At 38.7% G+C, this 26067-nt stretch overlaps 1 protein-coding gene across 1 annotated transcript in view; it reads left to right on the top strand.

The window, feature by feature from the left end:
- The first annotated feature begins 5093 nt into the window (after nucleotides 1-5093).
- LOC119795660 (dipeptidyl aminopeptidase-like protein 6) overlaps nucleotides 5094-26067 on the top strand; it is a 127620-nt gene continuing 106646 nt past the window's right edge. The window contains exon 1 of the mRNA XM_038303745.1: nucleotides 5094-5449. Within this exon, the coding sequence (XP_038159673.1) occupies nucleotides 5393-5449 (57 nt within the window). The 5' untranslated portion in view covers nucleotides 5094-5392. The remainder of the gene's footprint in view (nucleotides 5450-26067) is intronic.

The raw sequence follows: 26067 nt of genomic DNA, 5'->3' as shown, positions 1-26067 counted from the left end.
CTGGAAAGAAACATCAGCTGTGCTGTTTCCATCAGCACCCTTGTTTATAGATGTTGGAGATCGGCCTGTTTTCCAGTGTGGTCCTGTTTCTCTGACTGTGACTGAGTGGATGTGCTCTCTTCATCCTCTGACATGGGAGCTGGCTCGGAGCTCGTCTGCCTGGCTGTTTGTTTCCTGGACGGGGCCGCCTTTTACAGCTGCTTTTTGTATCTCTGCTTCTGTCTCCTTGAACCCCAGTCGGCCTCGGTAGATGGCCGCTCACACTGAGCCTGGTTCTGCTGGAGGTTTCTTCCTGTTAAAAGGGAGTTTTTCCTCTCCACTGTCGCTACAAGCACTCTTAGTGTGAGGGATTGTATAAGAGTCAATAAGTCAATGTAATTACCTGGTTTTCCTTAGATAGAAAACTTTGTATCAATTAGACTGTATGATCTGGTTGAACTGTAAAGTGCCTTGAGATGACATGTGTTGTGAATTTGGCGCTATATAAATAAACTGAATTGAATTGAATTTACTATAGGGAGTCAAAAAACTGTAGTTAAAAGCCTTCAGCTGATCCAAATTGCTGCAGCCAGAGTTCTGATGAAAATTTAAAAGAGAGCATATAGCTCTCCTATCTTAGCTTCTCTTCATTGGCGTCCTTTTAAATCCAGATAGAATGGAAGATACACATTCTCACATATAAAGCCTTAAATGACCAACCTCCACCATATATCAAATATATGATTGTTACTTATATCCCTAACAGACCACTTCACTCTTAATCTGCAGGTTTACTGGTGGTTCATAGAATTCCTAAAAGAAGAATGGGAAGCAGATTTTTTAGTTACCAGGTTTCTCTCCTGTTGAACAAACTACCAGTTTTAGTCTGTAAGGTGGACACCTAGTCTACTTTTAAGGGTAGGCTTAAATCTTTCCTTTTGATAAAAGCTTAGAGTAGCTAAATCTATCGTGAGCTATTTCAACAGTTATGCTGCTATAGGGTGCACTAGGATATAGGGACCCCTTTTCATTATTCTGCATCATTTTATCTCTATTCTCCCATTTTGCAATATTTGTTAGTTCAATCTCAAATGTCATCTCTCTGCTTTTTCTATTCATAGTAGCTTAATCCAGTATGTTCCTGTTTTGGTTGAGACATCATCCCAGAGAGAAAATATCACCTGTGCTGCTGTAATCAACACCTTTGTTTAGTGATGTAAGAGCTTGGCGTGTTTTTTTTTTTTTTTTTTTAATATAGTCCTGTTTCTCTGACTGTGACTAACTGTTTGTGCTCTCTTTCATCCTTGACATGGGAGCTGGCTTGGAGGTTGTCTACCTGGCTGTGTGTTTCCTGGATGGGGCCGCCTGTGGAGCTGGTTGATAGTTTTCCTTTATATTTGCACTGAGCCTGGTTCTGCTGGAAGTTTCTTCCTGTTAAAAAGGAGTTTTCCTCTCCACTGTCACTACAGTCATGCTTGTTGTTCTGGACTGCTTTCCAGGCAATGAGTTGATGCAATCAGCTGGTTTTCCTAGGATAAAAAAACTTTACACCAATCTTACTGTATGATCTGGTTGAATTGTCTCTGAAGGGCCTCAAGATGACATGGGTTGTGAATTATATAAATAAACTAAATTGAATTGAACTTATAGCTGATTTGCTATTATTCAAAATCTCTTAGCATACCCATAGGTTGCTACAGTATTATTTTTAAGTTAACTTTTCCATTTATCACTATGGTATTAATCCTTACTTGAACAACCAGGAGCAAGCAAAACTAAATGCCTGAGAACATTGACATACAGACCTCTGGAGTAAAAATATGATAATATTAGTTTATTTATTTAATGCTTGGGGATTTTTCTCAGTCATCCAGGTCATAGCAACCACAAAACAGGCTTTAAATGGAAGCAACCGTCCTTTGCTAAAGATCTTCTCCTACAAATTAAACCTTTTTTGTGGTGTGTTTATTTTAGCATCTCAGCTCACTAAAGGAAACATGATATAGATTAATTACCCAGACTGGTGCTTTTTCTTTAATTGGCTAATAAAAACATGACATTTAGGAATATAATCTTACATTAGATGAATGAAAGAAAAACCTTTTAACACAGAAATGCTGGATTCATAAGAATCATGTTAAATCCCCTCAAAAGAGTACTTTTATTTTTACTCTTTTATTCTGAATTTATTACATGTGACTGCTTATTTACAAGTATTCCAACCAACTGATTTTGACAACACATAATAATGACACAATATATTGATATTTCATAGATTCAGGGAATATACCTGTTTGTGAGGAGACAATAAACATTTGACATGTGGTTTGTTAACCACATTTAAGAGGTATTTTTTGAAGATGAAGAGTTAAATGCAAAGTGTTGTCAAGGCATATTCCTTTAACAGCATTAAATGAATATCTATTGACACATATAAAGGTGGATCTGTGATTGAAATTCTGCTAGACAGATTTCCATTGACTGATCTAAGTTAATTAATTTTTGCTTTTTATGGAGGGAAATCAAACATCTTTTCTTCTTATATGGAAGCAATGATTTGCTGAAGTCTAAAATCGTTGTCCATCAAAGTCAGCATTTAACGTTAAACTATGTAGCTCTTTTATCCATTTTTATTATTTTTTTATTTAATAACTATCAGTTTAGAAAATTTAAAAAAGGAATGCACTGACAGATGAAATTAAAATAGCTTTCATTTAACCTTTAAAGACTGTACATTAAATGTACTTTAAACTGTTCTGGGGATGATTCTTGGGAAAGTGACTCACCTTGTAAAGTGCTTTTCTCCAAGTCACCTACTGACAGGTGGGTATGACAGGCATTACACGACCTGTGCTTCAGCAGTCAGCAACAATAAGGACTTACAGGTAAAGCGTAGGTGTAAAAAAAAAAAAAAAAAAGAAGAAGCTAAAGCCACCAGCAAGCTGTTGGGTCATTTATGTCAACCATTCATCAGCCACTATGTTAAGATGATCTCTTCATTAACTAATGTAACTTAATCTTTTTAAATTCATTTTAAAAATATCCAGATCTTGCTTTATATATTTACCATATATATACTTTAAGGGACCTAGTTTATCAAATCCATTATTTCCATAGCAAAACCTCTCTGTTGGTCTCAACAACTCGTGTGATCAGCTTTGCTGCTCTTTAGAAGGAAAAGGCGAAAGACAAAGGTAAGAAAACCGGGAATAAATCATGTTTATTCCCTGTTTTCTTACATTTGTATTGCAATTTTAAGTTTAAGTATTGAGCAATTAGATTACATTTAGAGGAAACACATTTTGATCTAAAGAAAAAAAAAATACTGGAATTTTGTTTTGTTGATGTTTAAACTGCAGCAGTATGAAAAACTCCCCCAATGTTTTGAGCTGGAAGTTTAGAAAGTATGTTCATTTTATTAATGCCAGTATTATATTTAGTCTCAGCTAAATAAAGGTCTTTCACAGGCGCTGAAACAAGATCTAAAGTACGTAGCAGAAGACTCACAGTGCTCTCTTATCTAAGAGCAGAGCCTTATTGATAGCAAGGCTGTGAGAGCTCAGTGAAGAGTTTAATCCAAACATGGTAGACACCATCTGTTGTAAGTGACACTTTCTAGTAATGCCAATAACTGACATGTATCAGAAAATGTAGTTTAAAATGTGTTTTTTGTGAGTAATTCAAATGTTGATTCATTACGGTGATGGCAGAACTGTGAAAACAGTATCATAAACAAAAGCAAAAGTTAGCACATTTGTTATGTGATGTGCCTCTTTCTGCCTCTTACAGTCGATTTAATTTCATCTTCTCTCCAATTTATTTGTCTTCTGTTTAATTCACTTCCTGATCTGAAACCTCTACTCCACTCGAGCACTTCCACTACAGTATAACAACTATAATTGGTCTCCCGTGGCTTCAGAACCCCCTTCCCAGTTCTTCCATTAACACCTCCACAGTGCTGCTTGGCTGCTGTCCATGGTGCTGATCTGTAACTGATATGGGATTTGGGAGAAATGCCTTCGTGTTATCAAGTTCACTGTATCAAATGACACATTTTGATACACTTTATCTAAGAATTTTCCTCTAAAACAATAGTTAAGACAATATTTTTGATGCAAATTCAAATCCAATGAGGAAATAAGAAATGTCTGAATTCTGACTTTTTTTCTCAAAATTCTGACTTAAATCTACAAATTCTTACTTTATTCTCGGAATTCTGACTTTTATCTCAGATTTCTGACTCTTTTCTCAGAATTCTGACTCTAATCATATAATTTTGACTTTATTCTCATAATTCTGACTTTTTTCCCCCATAATTCTGACTTTAATCTCAGAATTCTGACTTTTTTTTTCATAATTCTGCCTTAAATCTCAGAATTCTAACTGAACTATAACAACTAACAAACATGTTAGCATGTAGCCATGTCTGCTTTAGAGACTAAACCAGCTCTTTTGTTTCAATCACCTTCTGCTCTTCCGTTAATGAAATAGCATCACCGGGGACCCCTCGGGCACGTAAAAAGTCACCTAATTCCCTCATTTTCCTACAATGTGTTACTGACCCTCTCAAACAACTAACATCTTTATCAGTGAAGCTGAGTGCTCCCACGTCTCTTCCTTCATGGTGCCCATCTACATTAAGATCCAAAACTCTGAGATTAAAGTCAGAATTCTGAGATTAAAGTCCGAATTCTGAGAAAAAAGTCAGAATTCCGAGATTAAAGTCAGAATTCTGACTCCCCCCCCCCCCCCCCATATTAATCTGAAATTATATTTAAAAATCAGGTAACTATATATATATATATATATATATATATATATATATATATATATATATATATATATATATATATATATATATATATATATATATATATATATATATATATATATATATATATATATATATATTTATTTATTTATTTATTTATTTTTTTTTTTTTTTTTTCCCAGTGGTCTTAATCCTCTTCCGTAGTAAAAGTTTAAGAAACACTGCGGTAAAACATTTATCGTTTTACTGAGGGTGGAATTTACAGGAGCAGGAATATTCTATCGGGATGCAGCGGCAGATCCAACCACTTTCTCTCTCTCTCTCGAAGCGCACAATCCCCATCAGTCTTCCGTGGTGGAACTTACTGATGAAGGTCTACATGCGCAGGATCTAAGCTACTATATTTACCTGGAACTAGTTTACGTTTACTTTGATTTACCATTTAGAAAAAAAAAAAACCCACAGGTGGGTGTTGTTTAACATCGCGCACAGTTGGAAACCTTCTATTATGAGCGGGTGAAGCGATCCTTGATGAGCTTTTTTACTTAGTGTGCAGGAGTTTGCAGGAGAAGAAGAAAACAAGCAGCGCATTTAACCGGCTGTGTGTGTATACATTTTTCCTGACGGATTTTAAACAGGACCATGAACTCCTCAGCAGGTGCAGGAAACTACCGCAGGGGGTCCCCCAAAGGAGACACGGTAGGAAGCATGACATTCATTACTAACGCAATGATTAAATGCATGCCAAGAAATATTGGTGATTTAGCACTGATCTCATCTCCAGAGAGGGAATGATCAGGCTATGGATGCAGATAAAAAAGCTTTGATCTTCTGTGGTAAATTTTCTATGAGCAGTATATTCCAACATTGTCAGACAAAATCCCTCTGCCTCTGTTAGGGTGTAAAATAAGTTGAACTCTGCTTATAGTAACTTTTTGGCTTAATTTAACAGAAAAAAAAATCTCCATACACTGAAAAAACAACTGTGCTCTGTTCAATGTCAAAGTCTGCAACTTTTTCAAAGCACCAAAATCAAATTAACTTTAACTTATTTAATATAAGGCTATATTTTTAATACTCCTATCATTTGTTAATGATATTTATTTTTTAAACTCTGCACCTGCATCTTTCTCTCTCTCTCTCTCTTTAATCCTAAATAAAGCACAATAAATGAACATACTGTGGGGAAAAAAACATCTTTTTCCTCTCATGTTTCCAGTAATGGTTAAGTAAAGCTCTCCTGTAATGCCATTTCAGCTCACAAAATGGAAGCTAACTCATATTACACGGAAGTCACATCGATTGCAGTTTCAGTAGGGACAAAATATGCTGACACATAAAATCAGGGTTATTTTCCTGTGATACTCTAGGGAGAACCGTGTGACAATTCTGTTTGGTTGATGCTTTGAGATGTACATCTACCAGGTTATATCGTTATCCACAAAACGATAATTGGTCAATGTTAAGCCTTTTCCCTGTTCTGTTATAACAAAAAGTCTCCTGTAGGTTTTGTCTATATGGTAGTTGACTTTTTTTAGTGTTAGGCTTCTTTTAGTGTCTCTGTCTGTATACAGAAACTGACTCCTTGCACTGCAGATTATGTTAGAGTTAGCTTGCCCTCTGCTGGACAAGCAATGCTTCATCAGTTTGAGACCATTTATGAGACACCAACCAGATTGAATAAAACACATTTCTCCACTTTAAGGAGAAGCTCCTCCCTCGTACCTATATCTGGTAACAGCACTCAGCTTAATGCCATGAAAGCCCTGAAGTCTGGAGTTTCTGTGACCATTTTTAGAGTCTTCAAGGACTCCTTTATACATTCTCCCATAACCTCCTGTCAATTTGCATAGAAAAATGTCATTAAATATGGATTTGAAGTTGGATTTTTGAGTAGCTCAACCTTTTTTCTCAGGAAAGAAGAGCTTCTGCAATAAGTTTTTTTTAAAGTTTTTTCAGAAATGTAATGTTACCCTATTTAGCTACTGGTTGCAGAAAGATAAAGAGGAAAAAGAGAGCTTCTTTTAACAGATACACATATAAGATACACCCACGTGCGGTTTTCTTTGACCAATTTTCCTTTTTATTTTTTTTGACTTGCTTCTTACACAGTGAAAGTAAACTGCTGTTCTATACAAAATCAGAGCCCATCAATTATTCTGTTTCAAGTAATAATTATTTAATCTATCACAGTTTGCATTAAGCTGAAAGTATTATGCTCTCTTTCAAAATATAATCAATCAAATAAGTCAAAATTATGTCCACATAAGACACACACTTTAGAAAGAGCTTTAGATAATAAAACAATGAGAGAGGATTTTTAATATCGATGTTGTGAATAACTGTTATATTCAATGCCCGGCCAGCTGGGATGCCATATAATGTTGTGATAATTTAAGATGTTTATTGCCCTCCCCGGTAGGAGTGACAAATATCTTATTTAAGCAGATATTATTTGAGCTGTCGTATAGTATATTGTTTATGAACACACACCCTATTGGGTATGTGTTAGAACAACAAATGAAAGTGTGAATCGAGCTCAAAACATGGTCAAACAAATAATTCTGCACATACATGCAATAAGTTCACCACAACATCCATTCAAAATATAAGAGTTTATTAACAATGCTTATGGCACAACTAGTGTTGTGCTGATGCCATTTGGCCCCAATACCATACCGATGCCATCTGTTTAAAATTGATGTTTGTGTGTATATATGAAGAACTGCATACTACTTGGATGTAAAATAATTGCCATCATGGCTTTGTCCAGCTGCTGCCTACCTTTGTGAAGCAGGAAAAAGACTAATAGCAAGTGAATCCATTAGAACTTTTTTTGCCTACCTGGAATGAATGACAATGGTTGAATAAAATTTTGGCTCTCAAAATGGTTTGATGCCCTATTTCTTGGTACTCACCGATACCAATACCACCATTTTAGTGCTGGTTCGGGGCCCCGCCTGATACTGGTATCAGTGCAACACCAGGCACAACACTAATATAAAAAACACAGTTGGTATTACATGTCAAGATATTGATAGTTTTCTGTATACATCCCAATAATTAGTGGATAGAAAAAGTTAATATAAAATGCTAAATGTTTCTAAAAGGAACTTAATTTATTACCTGTTCATAATATATAATCATGGAGACAGTAACTATTTTTAGAACAACACATAAATGCTTTAAAATAATTACATTCATCCATCCATCCATTTTCCGTCACGCTTATCCCAAGCAGGGTCACCAGGGGTGCTTGTTCCCATCTCCAGCTGTCTATGGGTGAGAGCAGGGTACACTCTGAACAGGTTGCCAGTCCATCGCAGAAAATAATTACAGATGTTGTTTAATAAATATTAACACACTGGTATCTAGGGCTGAAATAATTAATCTGATTAATCATGATTAATCGATTATTGAAACAATCCTCAACTAATTTAGTAATTGATTAATGGTTAACTGGAGTGTAGAGACTCTAAAACATGCCTTTTGCTGCCAGAGTGACACAATTAGAGCAGCAATTACACCAAAAGTGTGAAAAATATTTAAAAATTTTGAATTTAAGATAAAAATGTTTTCCGTCTGCCAATATGCTATATCTACAACTCCTTAAGTGAAAAAGTTTTAGATTCAACAGGTTTAATTGTTAAAAAAGTCTTCTTAAAGGAATCTTTGGTTATCCGATTATTAATCGATGAATCGAAAAAATAATCGACAGAATAATCAAAATGCAAAATAATCATCAGTTTCAGACTTACTGGTATGATTTGTTGCTCTCTTATCCATCACACAAAGCAAAATTATTAATTTCAGTTAACTTGTAATCTTAATAGTTTCATGAAAGTATGTTGGATTTATTAATGTTCTTAGATGTAAATACTTTGAAATCATGTTATATTTAACATGAATTATTTGTCTTAGACAGATTTTATTTTGCCATTTTGTATACACAGGTGTAAACAAAAAAATAATTTCTTTAAGAACAGCTCTCTAGACTATTTCACTTTTTTAAGCTGCAGCAAAAAACAGTTATATAAACATATGACTGTACACAGTAGTTACAGTTCAAACATTCTTTTTTTTTAACCCATTTTAAATAACATTCAGCAGTCTAATGGTAGTTGGGAAGAAACTGTTCTGGAATCTGCTGGACCTGCATCGGATGCTGCGAAGCCTCCTTCCAAAGGGCAGCAGGGAGAACAGTCCATGTTGGTGGTGTGAGGGGTCATTTATTATGTTACGGGCTCGAGAAACGCACCACAGGGATGAATTCTCTTTAATGGAGGGAAGAGGGGCCCTGATGATCTTCTCTGCAGTTCTTACCACTCTTCTCACCTTGGATTTCAGTGCTTTGTTAGTGGAAAAAAAAAAAAAAAAATTTACATTTTCTATAAAAATTGAAAACTGACAGAATATATAACATAACGAAAAGTTTGACTTGGGAGGAAGATGTAATATGAAGCACCATGCCATCACAGAACTTTATGTTTTTTTAGGGTTCATATGTGTACTTTCTACCTTCAGAACTGTTCTAGTGATAAATTCCTACCCTTTTAATCAAGATTGACCCTGGATATTGCTGTGGAGATGGCAAGAAGAAGAATGGCCCCAGAAAACCACAGGAAGCACTGAAATGAACTTGGATATATCTATTTAGATTCTCCTTATGGACCCTGTAGCAAAACTGGTCTGAACATTTTTATTTTCTTTTTAAACCACAAACACATTTTCAAGTTGTCTTACAGTATCAAGTGTAATATCTTCTTATGTAAGTCTTCTTAAGAAAAGGCATGCAGTACTTAAAAAGCAAATAATATCAATTAAACTCAGTTAATTAATACGCTTTATCATCACAAAGGGAAATAAAAAGTTGCAGTATCTCATGTTGTTGTTTGACAATCTTCTGAGGAGGATTTCCACTGTTGTCTCTAATATCACTTGATGAATAATTCTTCTATGTGAAATCATCTCCAGAGGTTCTAGAGGAGTTCCTAGAATAGCAGGCCTTCTTTAATGGCTCGTTGAGCTTTTTTTTTAAGCCTTTTGCTCTGATGCTCACCTCAGCAGATGATGGGAGGAGAGATCACTCTCTCCACGACGCACTTATAGGGATACGTAACATCTTGCTACATACATTGAAGGACTTAACCTTCGGTCAGAAGTAAAGTCCTCTCTGTCTCTCCTTGCAGACGACTTCACAGTTGTGTCTCTAGTTGAGTTTATTGTTCAGGTGAACACTGAGCTGTTTTTACTCCTTCACCTCCTCTACTTCTTCTCAAATGATGCTGATATAATTCATCTTGTTCCCTCTGAAATCTACAATTTCTCCCTTGTTTTGTTTACATTTAAGATCAGATAATTGTTTTCACACATTTGCACACAGTGGTTCACAAGCACCCTGTACTCAGCCACTTGTCCATCAATGATGAACCTGACTGCTGGTCGTCCTGGTATTTCTGCAGATGACAGGACTCTGTCTTGTACTGGAAGTCTTAGTAAGGAATGGTGAGAACACCGTCCCCTTGTGCTTCTAACTGCTTGATTAGACAGTGACCATTCATCTCACAGACATGGTCTGCTGAAAATATGGTAAAATGTATCAGAAAAAAACTGAGTAAATTTTTCATCATTATATGTGCACCCACCCATGGATGCACATGTAATGCATGCATGTGATAAAAAGTTTACACAGTCCACTCAGTCAGCTAATCATAATTCTATGACGTCCAAACTACCCTGAGACTGATGCAAAGGAAAGCAAAGGAACATACATTACCTGATGCTTTCATACAAAAGACACATGTAACAAAATCTAAAACTTGAATTTGGTGAAATTCAAATAAAAACTGTAGCATCAGTTTTGACAAGAAAAAAATTATAGGGAGCCTCAGCCATTATGACCTTATGGAAATGCTGGAAAAACAGATGTCTGATTTGCCTGTTTTGGAGTGTAGATGTAAAATAAATGCTTATGTATGGACCTACTTAAACATCTTTAATTTCAAACTGATTTCTTTTTTAAGTAAATTAACTATTATATAACAAAAAACGTTTTCTATTGAAAATAAATAGTCAAATAACTCTGTTTTGCTCAGCTTTTTTGTTACTTCCCACAACCAGTCATCAAACTTGTCCTAACCAAAGGCGGTGTCTCCAGCATTTGTAGGTATTATTTTGGATCCAATCCTGTTTAGATTATTCATTTTATTTTAGTCCTCAAAAATGGAGTATTTTGTTTACGGGATGAAGCTGGTGCAGTTGGTCATTTTGACTTTAAGTGTGTTTCTACTGCACTTTTCATTTGTTACATTTATCAACAGAACAGGGGGCATACATCTGGAGTCTACCCTGCTACTATTTTACTTACTGTCTCATTGGGTTAACTTCACTGAATATTTAAATGTTCTCATTACATCTTTATCATTAAATGATTTTATTTCAAAACTTAATTCAAGTTGTAAATTATACTTTAATATACAATTATTTTGCATTACTAACCACTGACTTTTGTTTTTAGAGATACTTAAGTGTTTAATATATCACCTTTATTACTGCCAAAAAAGTTCTCTCAAACACAAAAAATATCCACGGTGGAAATTTTCGAGAAAAGAAAAACCCTGAATAAAAGTTTTGGAAAACTAATCCCAAGGTCACTAGATTTAGTACCAAAACCTTATTACCTCTGGTTTATCCTCTCCCCTGAGGGATATGCATAATCCTAACGCTGTGGATTTGAGAATTAAACCTAAAGGCAGTAGATTCAATATGACCTCATTTAATTCCCGTTCCAATATTTAAACTGACTTCTGGTGCATATTTCCACAATTAATGATAATAATGGCAGTACCCTGCCCCGTAGTGCAGCACTTGTGAACATTTTGGTTTACTCTAAGGTTTACTCTATTTAGTTATCAACCACTCTGTATAAAGTCAGAATGGTCTTGAGGACTCAAAATGTGTGCTTCTCTGCAGTGGAACCAAACAAAGCTACACTCGCAGGTTTTGTATGCAGCAGTGTTTGTACTGGTGAAAGGTCTTTCATAAGCATTCTGCATTCATCAGGTATGCCTTCAGTTCTTCTGCATTGAACCAATGTATATTGAATATTTGTATTGCTATGCAGCAGTAGAAACCATAAGGAGAATGAGTCCTCTTTCCATATGTGCACATAAACAGTGCTCTCGTTTCGATACCATCTATCTATTCTGCCCAATGGCTCTACAGAAAGTGAAAATGCTGCCACGAAAAAATAGGACATTGTACAATGAAATGAAATTTGTAGACAGAGTAACAATCAGGAATGTGTGGCATAGAGAGACAACACCACTCAACAGCAGTAATTTGTCACCACTAACTGCAATGCTGCGATTTGGCTCCTGCGGGAGGCTCTGCCATAGATGAGAGCCTTGTTTACAAAAGCTTTACAGATTCTGCAGCTCCTTACCACCCTTAGGCACCTTAGGTTCTTCATCCAATACCCTATCATGGTCCTACATTGATCCCTGGGGTGAAGGTCTCCTTCTGTCCCTGTCACCTGTGACAGATGACCAGACAGCTGGTGCTGGGGGTGTGTGGGGGACTTATCTGGATGATAAGGACACAGCACAGGCTGATATGCATGCACTCTACGACTCATTCGTATTCTGACAAATGTCGATGTGTTTCCTATTCATATCTCTGCACCACTGCCCTGCCCTGAGCTGCAGCTGAAGGGCATACTAAGCACAGCAGCAGGCCTCTTTGGGTAGAGTTCTGCCTGCTTGCAGCTTTTGATTTGATTAGCAAGGGAAGGGCACACTAGTCTGCCTGAAGGTCAAGATCAGACCTGGACTTGGGTCATTTTGGAATAGTGTGTAAACTCTGCACAAATTATGCACTCAAAATTGAAAACAGCACACATAGGGGAATAACATTTGTATTTCTAAATTACCCATTTTGTACAGTAATGTTATGGAATATTGATACTTAACTGGTCTTTTAATCCATTAATACTTGAATTTAAATTAATGCATTTAAAAATTTCATTTAAAAACAATAGCTCTCGTACCTTTAATAGATTAAAGTCAGAACTTTAAAGCACTGGAAAAAAGCTGCATTTATTATTATATCCTTTTGTGGTATGTTGAAAACATTTGGGGAATCTATATATAGCTTGAGAACTAATTCTTATTAGATGAGGCTGAAACTGATCTCTGTGGACTTCATTGCGCACACATGCCAAAAACAACCCAACTCCAAAAGTAAAGTTTACTGTTGGGATCATGGTGTGGGTCTTTTACAATATGTGATGTCATGATTCTGCCCTTTGTGGACTTGTGTTTAAGTTTCTTTTTGAGTTTTCAGTTACACTTTGATTTATGTAATTTTGTGTTTTCTTGGTTATTGGTTTGTTTTCAATTTTGTGTCATTCTAGTTGTTTTCTAGTTATATTTAAGCAGTGTTGTATTTTATTTACCGGTAGTTAGTGCCTGTTGCCCCCTTGTGCCAGTCTCCCTTCCCCTACCTCTCTTCTAGTTGCTTTATTTACACCTGCTCCCATCAGTTGATTAGTCCATTCTTTGTTCTGTCTCATCATATATACACCTCCTGTGCAGTTCATTATTGCTGGATTCTCTAAATGACGTTATTCCTTATAATAGTTTCCCTGAGCATCTTGCCTGTTTTTTCCTGGATGATTTGCTTCTTTATGATCAACATCTTCATTAAAGGTTTGGTGATCAACAAACATCACCAAACCTGACATGTGATGATGGTTGTAATTCAGTTTGCATTGAACAATGAGCCTAAAACCTCCCCTCATCAACGTGTGTGAAGTTTCTCCAGATGTTTGTAAGTTTTCATTGCCTCCCATGGCTTTTACAAGTTTGATTTATTCATATGTGTGTTGTTGCTGACATCAGGTACAAATATTACAGTAGGTCTCATCAGGGGCGGATTAAGAAATTTTGGCCCCCTGGGCCTGACATGGTCTTGGCCCCTCAACCCCCCGCGCGTGCGGGCGCACACACACGCATGCACTATGCAAGAAATACTGTATACTGTGAACAGACATGCACACTGTCCTGTACAGAAGAGTGCACATACTGCACACACACTATTAGGTATACCACACAGACACTGACAAGCACAGGTTTCACACAGACACAGGGGGAGGGGATAAATGGCCTAAAAATAAACATTTTGGAAAATGATTATGCCCACTTCAGTGATGGTGCATTGGGTCATTTGAGAGATATTATGTATTGGAAGTTGGTAGCTATCATGAAATAAACCCCCCACCCCACCCAAAAAACTAAATCGGACATGATTTTTGCCCCCTTTTCCTTCCTTCTATCATTAAAAATAAAATAATATCTTAGGAAAACACTTTGGCATAACGGCAGCTGTGCAGCAAATTGAGGCTCAAAGTCTGTATCTATTTGTGGTTAAGCTTGAGGAGAAGGAGAAAGGTAAAATGATAACATGCATCGGAGAGCACCACAAAGAAAGGTGTAGGCCAGTTCATGGTACAAGGGCTGCATGCAGGTCAAGATAGCCCATTTCCAAGAATGCTATAGTGGCTGGACAGGCACTGGACATGTCCTGAACTCAGTGTCAGACGTGGCTGCCGAATACTTGGATGAAGTGAAGCAGCTGACAGATCTCATGCTGCCCCATCTGAAGACTGTCCTGGCCAGGCAGAGGATGGATGAGGAGACCTTCCCAATGGACCCTGTCAGTGAACAGGCTAGTAACATTGATGGCACCCCTGTGCACAACATTGGGATGGAGAGACAATGTGGCAAGGTGGACTACAAACTGAAGAAGTTGGGCACACTGAACGCAGTCAATAGCTCAATAATTTTACAGAAGTGCCTGGAGCTTCAGAGGTTTCAAGGCAGCAGCACAAGCAAAAAGGGAGGTTGAACTCAACTGGAGTAAATTCATGAAGGCAAAATTCGAGAGTAGGGCAGATGAGAAACAAGAGATGGCTCAAAGAAAGGAGAGTAAGAGACTAGACATGCTGGACACACTGAAATCTTTTGATGGCCCCTTCACGATAGTGGGGAAGTTGAAAAGTTCCTTGTGGATGAAAGTCTGCACAAGAATGCAAAGCTGCAGAGAATGAAGCTTGAGGTTCAGTTTGCCAGAGAAAGCACCAAGCTTCTGCCTAAAGTCAATCCTATCTTCACAATCCAGAAAATTACCAGAAATGGCGAAAATGCAATTCTCCAAGTCATAATGGATACTTAGAATTTTATGGTGGTGGTAAGTATTCATGAAAACAGGTGAAAACAGGTAGCCTAACAATCAGTGAATGGGTGAATTCTGGAAATAACCTAAAAATCTTACACAGTGCACCTTTAAGCAAGGGGTTTCTTTCGTGCTTTCAATTTTGCAAAATCATCCACCACATCATTGAAGTCCAACTCTCTTGTCAGCTCACTCTCAATTGCCATTAGAGATAACACATTTAATCTTTTCTGAGTCATTCTTGTGGGCAGCTCATTTTTTACTCTTGACAAAAGAGAGAATGAGCGTTCTCCCTCACAGTTACTGACCGGTAGAGTGAGAAAAATCTGTAGCGCAATGTATGTATTAGGAAACGTAGGCTGTAGTCCAAAATGTATTATTGTTTTGAGCAGTCCTGAAGGGGTCCTCTCCTCATCAGTGTTGTTGAGCTGTATAAAAGATTTGAACTGTATAAGCTCCTGTCCAAGACTTTCATTGAGGTCAGATGGGTATGATTCAGTGAGAATCTTGGCCTTGTGAAGGACTGAAGCATTGGACTCTGTATCCAAAGAGAAAAGGACACTGAACAAATTGTTCAGATGTTTGTAGGCCTCCAGACGGTGATTAAGGCTTGAACTCAGTTGATCAATAGAGGCAATAAATGTCTCTATTTGAAACAGTTGCCTTCCCTCAAGCACAACATCTGGGGATGCTGATTCATCAGCAAACTTTTTACGTTTCCTCGTCCGTTCAGCCCTGTAAGATGGGGTGCCACCCAACATGTTTAAGGCTTTCTGCTCAAAATGATCAAATAGATCTCTTTGGGAGAGAACAAAGGTGCGCAGAGATTCCAGCAATCTAACTGCTGTACCAAGGTCCATGTCTGCTTTTTGAAGTTGCAGACTTGTGGCCTGAAATCTGGACAGAACAGTGTCCCAAAAGCCTGCCATGAAGGCCATCTCAAGTGAATCCAGCTTCCGCACTAGACTGTCAGCTTCAGTTCGTGTGTCTCGTTTCTCTGTGTCATCAGTGGAAATAACCTGTAGTGCTGCTTTTATTTTACTGTAGTTCTGCCACAGTGCTTTGGTAGATTCTGCACGGCAACTCCAACGCGTGTTGGATAAAGCTTTAAGTGTGAGATCTATGTTGGAATTGCCAAATACCCTGTCCCATCGGTGTGTGGATGCAGTTGTGAAGTTGTAAATAGACTGAATCATGTCAAAATACTTAGAGACTTCATTTCCACATCTGTCAATGCTGTTGACTCCCACCAAATTCAAAGAGTGAGCTGCACATGGAATATAGTGTATTAATGGGTTGCTTTTCTTTAAGTGAGCCTGCAACCCATTATACCTCCCTGACATGTTGCTGGCATTATCATAAGCCTGCCCCCTGCAATTTGACAGCTCTAACCCTAGATTTTCCAACACAGACATGACACAGTTAGCCAAACTTTCACCTGTATGGCTAGTAATGGGCTCAAAACCCACAAAGCGTTCAACAACACTGCCCTCTTTGCTAACAAAACGGAATATGAATGTAAATTGGTCCACATGAGATAAATCTGGGGTTGAATCCACAATGATATAGTATTTGCTTGCTTGCAGTTCATCTGCTATAGCCTGTTTGGTTTTTGCACCCATCAATTCAATGAATTCCTCACAAATGGTGGAGGACAGATATGAGGTATTACCTCGACCCATCTGCCCAAACTTTCTGATGTGATCCTTTAGAAAGGGATCAAATTCAGCCAGGACCTCCAGAATACCAAGGTAGTTCCCATTGAGAGGAGACCCTAACGATTCATTTTTACCCCTAATTGCAAGGCCCCTTTCTGCAAGGAGTTTAATGACTGCAACAACTCTTTGTAACACCTGCCTCCAATAGCTGCTCTCTGCCTGAAACTGTTTGAACAGGTCTGCATCAACTGTGGCACCTTTGGCGCGGTTCAAGACTGCTTGCATGCAGGTTATGTGCTCAGCACTTCGCTCATGTTCACCAAATCTTTCTGAGTGTTTCCAATCACAATAGCCTGTCACAAAAGAATGCGTTTTTGGGGAAAACAGTTTGCATGCAAAGCAGTAAACATTACCAGTAGAGGGAGAGTACATCAGCCACTCTCTTTGTACTCGTTGTCCATTGGGCAAGTGTGAAGTAAAATGTTCATTGTTTAGGCATCGGGTTTTGCCTCCTAGCCCACTGTTCCTCACAGAAGCTGGATAATGGCTGTGACGGTTGTGAAATGATTTTGCACCTCTTTGAATAAGAACTTCCTTCATTGACTCAGTGAGGGTCTCAGCCCATTTAGCGGGATCACTAGGTAGAGTTGTCACTGTTGATGGTGTTGAAGAAAGATTCAGCTCATTTTCTATGCTGTCCAGAGGTGCAGTGACCTCACATTCATCCGAGCAACTGGCTACTGCTGAATTGGTTGAATCATAAGCATCAGAAGCATTTGGTTCAGTGCCTACACTTGTAGTGGTCTCAGGATCTTGGGAGCTACATGCTAGCTCAGGTGCATTGCTAACCTTAGCTGAATTTGCAGTAGCATTTATAGAATTGCTTTCAGCAGATGTCATTGTACTGAAGAAGCTGGAGATATTTGGAACACTCTCAAGTAAAACTGATTCCTTTTTTTTCTTTTCTTGCTGAATTTTTTTTCTAGCTCCTCCACTTAAACGTTTATGATCCATATTTCCCTTCTTTCTTTGCACATTGGCTCTTTGCCTATCACAACAGATAAACCAACTATGTGTGTGTGTGTGTGTGTGTGTGAGTTTGTTTGTGTGTTTATGATCGGTGCTGCTTCCTTCAAGTGTGTGAGGTGATTTAGAAAACTAGCAACCCAGCATCAACACTCCAAAGCAGAGAATAACAGCTTACTAGCATAGACAATTGAGAGCAGAGAATCAACTGATTCGTCTGATAGACAGCAGGAGAGCAGAGTGGTCAGTGATGATCGAATCAAGAAAATGTCTAAATGGCAAGGGAACAGACTGATTTGTACTGAGGAGAAAGAGAGAGAGAGCCAATTACAGTGAAATATATTCCAAAAGAGCCAAGTGACTAGCTGAAGGCAGGGACAAATGCCTTGGAGTGACCAACAAGAGTGCAAAGTACCAAATGGCAAAATGTGGGAGGACCAACAGGCAGATCTGCTTTTACCACTTATCTTCACAACCAAAAAGTCGCTAAGTGATGTTTTTAGTCGCTAGCCAGGTATGGCCAAAAGACACGAAATCTAGCGGCAAAGTCGGTCAATCACACTGACAGTGAAACAAATATTTTGAAAAGATAATAATTGTACAACTTTGTGCACTTTTGTCTTCTATCTAAATATTTTCACAAAGGACACCAAAATGTTGCTATCTGCAGGCAGCTTGCTAGCTATGATGGCAGCAACGATGTCTGCCAGACAGGAGAGAGTGGTCAGTGACGATTGAATCGAGAAAATGACAAAATGGGTCAAAGACCAAAAAGTTATTAACTGACAGCAGTGACAAATGTCAGACTGTAAACTTTTTCGAAAGAAAAGGACAAAATGGGAAGATGCTGATAGTAACAGCAAAATGGAAAATATAAGAATTTCCAAGTAATGCTCAACTCAAGTGTGTGTGTGTGTGTGTGCGCGCGCGTTAAACTTCTTGTTGAATGATTTCAAATTATCTCTGAGTCTGAACTGAGGGAAAGGAAACCAAATTTGGAGCAGTCTCTCACGAGTTCAAAATACCAAATGAGGAGATTCTAAAAGAACAGACCGGTTTATGAAAGACTCGATGGGGGAGGGGCACAGCTAAGAATACTTGAGTGAGATTCTGTGATCCAAATTCGAGATAGAGCTTTTTGATAATGATAATTTGTCAGAGTAAGGTTGTGTAATCAAAATTTGAGAATGAGCTTTGTAAATCAATCAAGAATATTTGCATTAAGTTCTGTGATCAAAATTCAGAAACAACCTTTAATAATTGATAAAGAATATGTGAGTGAGGTTGTGTGATCCATCCAATTTGAGAATTAGCTTTGATAATAATGATTGAGAGCCTCTGGCCCTCTGTGGATCATGGCCGCGGGGCCAATTTTGCCTGGCCCCTTGGGGCCTCTGTGGGTCGTGGCCGTGGGGCCAAGTTGGCCTGGCCCCTTGGGGCCTCTGACCCTCTATGGATCGGGGCCAAGTTGGCCTGACCCCTCGGGGCCTCTGGCCCTCTATGGATCGTTGCCGCGGGGCCAAGTTGACCTGGCCCCTTGGGGCCTCTGGCCTTCTGTGGCTTGCGGCCGCGGGGTTAAGTTGGCCTGGCCCTTTGGGGCCTCTGGCCTTCTGTGGGTCGTGGCCGCGGGGCCAAGTTGGCCTGGCCCCTTGGGGCCTCTGACCGTCTATGGATCGTGGCCGCGGGGCCAAGTTGACCTGGCCCCCTGGGGCCTCTGACCCTCTATGGATCGTGGCCGCGGGGCCAAGTTGGCCTGGCCCCTTGGGGCCTCTGACCGTCTATGGATCGTGGCCGCGGGGCCAAGTTGGCCTGGCCCCTTGGGGCCTCTGACCGTCTATGGATCATGGCCGCGGGGCCATGTTGGCCTGACCCCTTGGGGCCTCTTACCCTCTATGGATCATGGCCGCGGGGCCAAGTTGGCCTGACCCCTTAGGACCTCAGGCCCTCTGTGGGTCGTGGCCGCGGGGCCAAGTTGACCTGGCCCCTTGGGGCCTCTTACCCTCTATGGATCATGGCCCCTTGGGGCCTCTTACCCTCTATGGCTCGTGGCCGCAGGGCCAAGTTGGCCTTGCCCCTTGGGGCCTAAGATTATTATTTTTGCAAAAGTAGTTTTGCTTGGGTCGCGGCCGCGGGGCCAAGTTGGCCTGGCCCCTTGGGGCCTCTGGCCCCCTGGGCCTGGGCCCGGTAGGCCCGGTCATTAATCCACCTATGGGTCTCATGCATGAAGAGCTGTACAAACAAATTTGATCTTAGTTCGCAAATGTGGGATCAAGCTACTATTAAAATAAAATCTGGAACAGAAAACTAATAGAAAGTTCAGAAAGGAGGTTAAGTAAAGTGCCGCTGCCTGAAACTCTTCTAATGATAAGACATGCATTCATTCTACTCCATTGCGCCGCCTTGGCTTTATACACAAAATGTGAAATGTTTGGGTTTAGGACTGATCAAATTAGAGTTTTCCTGTTAAACTTTTCGTGTGAAGGGAGAAAAGGTGTGCTCTGCAGATGTACAGTAACCATGTCTGTTTATTAAAAGGAGATTTTGCAGAACGTTGTGTTGGCAAACTCATTTTGAACATTTAACTCATATGCTGCATCTCCTGCCTCCAACAGTAATTTTAATTGACTGTTTTCGGATCAAATTATTTTTATTTTTTATTTATTTTTTTTTTTAAATGTTATTTTTACTTCTGTAACAGTGCACCCACGGCATTTGCAGATATTGTGATTTATGGTTTGCTTTTAATGGTCTTTTTTTTTTTTTGGTGCTCAGCTCTCAGTCAGGAGAAGCTCAAACTACCGTACAAACTGGTAATGTCTCTCTCATTTTCGTCCTCAATGCCATTTTTGATAATGAACACAATGTGAAAAGCAATGAAAGTTATAGCCTCATGTAATATATGTAATAATCGGAGGGGGGTAATTATGCAGATTTGAGATTCTCATGAATGCCCACTCACTTCCACACTGGTGTAATCCATCATGTTTAAGAGGACCATTTATGCAGTTATCTGAAGGTAAGAGCATTTTTTCAATCTAATGTGACATACTCGTAGGAACCCATGGTAGGAGAAAAAGTAAGAGAAAGTTACAACAAGAATACAAAAATGTTGTTGCATGAGGCCCAATGTGTCAAGGAGCCCAATTAGAGTTTAAACTAGGGGGAAAAAATCAGGCAGCTTGTTACCTGCTCTATATTGCAGTTTTTTTAGGGGTAGTTATCGTATTGTTATATTGCTTTCAACAAGGTCCTAGTTTGAAATCCTGGCCTTGGCACCGTCTTTATGGAGTGTGCATATTTTCTCTGTGCATGCATGGGTTCTTTCCAAGCAAACCAGCTTCCCCCAGGAGTCTAAAGAAATCTGTGTTGCAATAAAAGCTCTTTCTAAACCATCCTTAGTTAGCGAGAGGGCATTTATGGTTGTGTACATTAGTTATATCCTGTGCTTGATTGGTGACCTGTCCAGGGTGTGAGCAATAAGGTGGATTAATATAGTATTTGGTTTGTCTTCTTTAAGTGCAGTTTTTTTGTGTGAAGTATGTCAATAAAAAAGCGGAGCCAGAAGTTGAATCTTTTAGTTGGATCACAGACAAATGTCTTTCCTATAAACATAAAACTTTTTAAGTGACAGCAGCTTCTAAAATGCTTTGACAGCAGCTCATATTGTGGAAATTCAGCCTAAGGAGAAGGATAGCAGGTGATGTTGTGAGCGGGTAAAAAAATAAACACGAAGAAATTCAAGCTGTGCATTTTCTGTCAGCATGATAAAATGAGCCCTCCCTTTTGTGATTTGGAGCAACAACCGTGCTGACCTTTTACACTAATTGCAATTAAAGTGACTTACTGTGGGCCTACGATATTCATAATCATGGAAGTGTATGTCATGGCTCTTACAGTAATGTAGCAAAAATGAATAAAGAGGATGACCAAAGCAGGGCCTGTTTAAATGGCCTCTGGAGGGAACACGGCGGCATAAAATCAGCTTGTTACCAGCAGCGGCTCTAACCATAACCACCATGTCCTGTATGAACCAGAAGACTTTATTATTCCCCATACAGGCAAACAGGCAATTACTCTTCATGATAAAAACCTAATCTCCTGTGGTGTGTATGCAAATGAGACCTTCAGCTCATCTTTATCTTGTCTTTACATGACAGTATTTTCTTTTTCTATAAAGAGAAAAAGAAAAGCACAGCTGCTGCTCGTTCCTTTTTTTATCATCTTATGTTCTGTGATTGTGTGCCCTATCTGTAAATATGTAGAGTTATTTATCAGCAGTAGCTGCTGTTGAGTGATCGTTTTATACGTTTGAATCAAGCACATAAAATATGAGCCCATCAGCTATTAGAGATAAACTGCTGCAGCTGCGGAAGGGAGATTCCTGCTATGAGTGGGGCCCTGAGCCACGGTGGAAAGGAGATTTGGCTGACTTTTTATATAAAAGTATTTATGAGGTGCTTTGAAACCTCAAGCCAGTTAAGGGTATAAAACACGCTGCTGTCCGTGAAATAAAAAAAAAGTTTGGTGCTTGAAACTTTATTTTGATTCACTTTTTCACTGAGGTATTGTGAAGGTCATTCTAAAAATATTGAACATTTTGCTAAAGGCCATGAAATTGTGAAACTCCCATTTTTGGGTAAAAGGTCCTTAATGTCCTCGCTATGGTCTTATTTACATTTATTTAATGTGCAACCAAGTTATTGTCACAAGCAAAACAGCAAACTAAGCATGAGCAATGTTAAGGCTTTGGAGTCTTATTTCTGATTAAAGTCAAGAAGTGAAAGCTTGACTGTGGGGATCTTTGTGATTCCTCCCTTTTTGCACTTTAAGCAAAGATTTGCACATCAGTAACAAGCTGCATACAAGTTTAAATCATCTATTAAATATTTATTGAGGATTTTAATAATTAGCCTGTAGCCTTTTGTTCCACACCCTATAAGCAGTTCCTCATGAAGAACTGTGGTGGTTGCCTGGGAGGAAAAAAGAATTGTATTTTAAAATAAATAAGGTCTGTTTATTTGTAAAACTTTTGCACTGTCTATATGTAAGCTCTAGAAGTAGAATTTTGAAAGTAAATCTTTACTTGTGAATATCAGATTAGTCATTTAACTTTTTATGTTTTCCCCAGGCTTTTGTATAGTTTATTACAACATCCCTATTAGTCCCAATTATAGGGTCCATCCAAGTTCATCAACTGGTAAGAGGTCTTAGGGCCAAAGCAGAAGTGCATCAGTAGCTGTCATGATAAGTGCTGTCCAAATAGTACTGCAGTAAGGAAGAAGGTAGAAAAAGGGAGACAGAATATTTTCTTTGGATGGTTCATTTTGCACAGGGACCTCCCCATGTTCCTATATAGTTCTTTACAGTGGAGATTTCTGAATACTATGGAGGCTAAACCTTCCCAGTAAATTTAGTAAAATTATTGGTAAAACATGTATTGTCAAACTTCATAGATTTAGCCAGACAGCGAATAGGTTTTCCTAATGAGTTGAGAGGGAAAAGTGATCATTCAGCCAGAACAGTCATCTTGTGCTGAACACTTGCCATTGTTTCTTGCGTTTATTATTTCAGAGTGCTTCACAAAAGCTATTTTCACCTGTTGCAGTGATGTGTTTTATGTGTTTCAACATTTGTTAATGCAATAGGTGATTTTTGGATTTCATTGACACCATTAAGCCTCCCCTGTTTCAGAGAGCAGCAGCTGCCACTGGGGCTCAGGGCTTAAGGCTTTTTTACTGTTTATGTTTCACTGAAGCATTTTGTATTGACAAAATGCTTCAGTGACTTTAGCCGGTCTTTGGATCCCTTAATATGATCCACCTACATGTTCATCCATGCCATTGGCTTCCACTGTGATTTAGATTCCTTTTCCTCTGTCCCTTGGTGGACAGTGTTGGAGCTGTAGTCTTAAAGTCGGTATTTTAGCTTCCGTTCCATCCAACATATTTGTGGTGTTAGCTGGACTGTATGTGAAGTGACCTTTCTAGGGTCAAATAAAATTTTGATAAAACAAAAACAAAAAAAGCTTATTGGATGGAGTGGTATAAAGGACAGACTACTAAGGAAACCACAGTGTTACTGGGATTACATTACATCGTTAGGGCATCATTCTCAGCAAATGATAAATAACAGTTTCTTCTAACTAAGCTTCAAGGCTTGTTTAAAGAAATTAATTTAAGAAGATCGTTCATGCTTTTAGAACCTACCAAATATAACAGCATGCTTGCACGTTTAACTAAGTTGAAACATGATCAGTTACAGCTTGCTACATGGCTTTTAGTGAACAGGAAAAAAGACAAAATATCACAAACACTCAACTAGATTTTAGAAGCCATTTTAAAACCATAGTCCGAATTTTAAGGCCCTTTTTGTTTTTAAATTCTTAGAGCCTCACATCCTTTCTTATAGTCTCAGATCATCTAGTCAGAGGTTGTAAGTTGTGCCAACAAGTCATTCTAAGAAAAGAGGAGACTAGTATTTTAAAGTCAATGTTCTCAATTTGTTGACAGCGTTGAGTATAGATTCTATTGAACCTTTTAAAAATCCCCCAAAGCCTATTTTTACTTTGTCTGGAAAGACTTGATTTTTCAAAACTGTCATTTTATTTTTTTCCTCTCTCTTTATTAATTTCCAAATTTCTTGCTTCCATTAAGGCTTTGTGGTCTTTACCTGTAAAAACAGCTATATTACATTTTTGCTCTGGGTGTTGACATAGCTTGCTAATATGAACCATTGCTATTTTGGTGACATATTCTCTAGGGAGGAGTGCGCTAATGCATGTCTGTGAGCACTAAATTAACAAAAGGAACAACAAAACAAGAACAGAAATGATGCTGTCCACCCTCATAATGCTAGAATTTTAGCATATTACCAATTTTCATCGGTTTTCATAACTGTTGGGAATTATAGGCTGTCTGTGCTGAACATTTAAATCCATTCAGAGAGTTATTTTTTTAATGGGTACTTCAACGATAGTACCAAGGTGTTACTTTATTGTATCTCTTATACTATATCTGTTTGTTGTTCATTTTTCTGTTTTTCCTTTCCTGTTCTACTTACATTGCAGGGTCCATATAATCTATAATACTCCATGCATGATTTATAATAAAGCTATTTATATGCATAAATCAAACGGAACGCTATGGCAATAGCCGTACTGCTCCACTTGTGAAAGCAAAATCTGTTGGGCTCTTTTTTGGCATCAAGACAATTATTCTTATCGCCACATTGCCAGACAGGACACTGTTAAAAAAACAAATAAATAAATAAATCCATTCAGTGAGGTTTTTTTTTTATTTTATTTTCTAAGCTGTTGCTTCCAATAAAAACTTCTAATGATTTTTCCCTCCACAGTGAACAAATCAGTATTTAAATCTTTACTTTATCGACCTAAATTACAGCTTTGAACCAGTGGTGAAGGTTCAGTGACAACCTGGGGAAACCCTTCTGAGGAGTTTGATCATGCAGTTTCTGGAAACTGAAACCCACAAAGGAGGTTAAAATTCTTGGAGCTCTAAGGAAAAATTTGTCAATGGCCGGGACCTATCGACAAGTTCTAAAGGTTGAAACTGTGGAAACATTTTAAAGGGTGGAACCCCAGAGGAGATCAGCAGCCAGGAACATAGGGAGAAGCTCTGAGGACAGGATCGCAGGAAAAAGGACACGAGGAAGAAGAGGCAGGTCCACCTGGAGACACTCATCAAAGAACTCTGAATAATGACACAAGGCATTTCCCTTGAACAGGAGACCTCAAGAACTGAAGAGCAAGGCGCGTCCACTTAGGTTCCCTGGTTCGAGATTTTAGGAGCGAGGGCACGGTGGGAACAGCAGCTTAAAGTGGGCTTCGTAGAGCACGATGGTAAAAAAAGTTTGAGGCTCAGCAAAGCCTGGAGCTTGTGCTGCTGAGACTCCCTGAAGAGGTGTGTGTTTGAGATGATGCATTTATACCTGAATCCTGGGCTCTGATAATGAAGTGATGAAAGAAGATGTTATGATGTTTATATGCAGGGGCATATCTAGAAAAATATTTATGGGGTGGCAAGAGGGGGGCAGGAATTTTTTAGGGGTGGCAGCATATGGCATTTGTTTACACTGAATTTAATCACAGTTATCACAGTTTGGTGAGAATAGTATGTACAGTACTAGTGTTTCATGTGAAACAGTTCATATTAATAATACATCGTACAATGAGATCTCACTTAATAGGAGATAGAAGAATGATAACACTACTTCTAGAGCGGCCTTATGACAGGAAAGGTATTAAGGTAAGACACAGGTGCTGAGTCGCAGATGTGTGAGATTGACTGTCAGAGAGGCAGCTTTGCAGCATTTGCACAAGAAGAAACTATAGAAAGAAAAAGTTTCCCATCATAGATCTATGGACTGAGCTGGACTAAAGTG

Source organism: Cyprinodon tularosa, unplaced genomic scaffold (assembly GCF_016077235.1).
Source record: "Cyprinodon tularosa strain WSP-4 unplaced genomic scaffold, ASM1607723v1 ctg52, whole genome shotgun sequence".
Lineage (NCBI taxonomy): Eukaryota > Metazoa > Chordata > Actinopteri > Cyprinodontiformes > Cyprinodontidae > Cyprinodon > Cyprinodon tularosa.
This window is presented reverse-complemented; position numbering and strand designations above follow the sequence as displayed.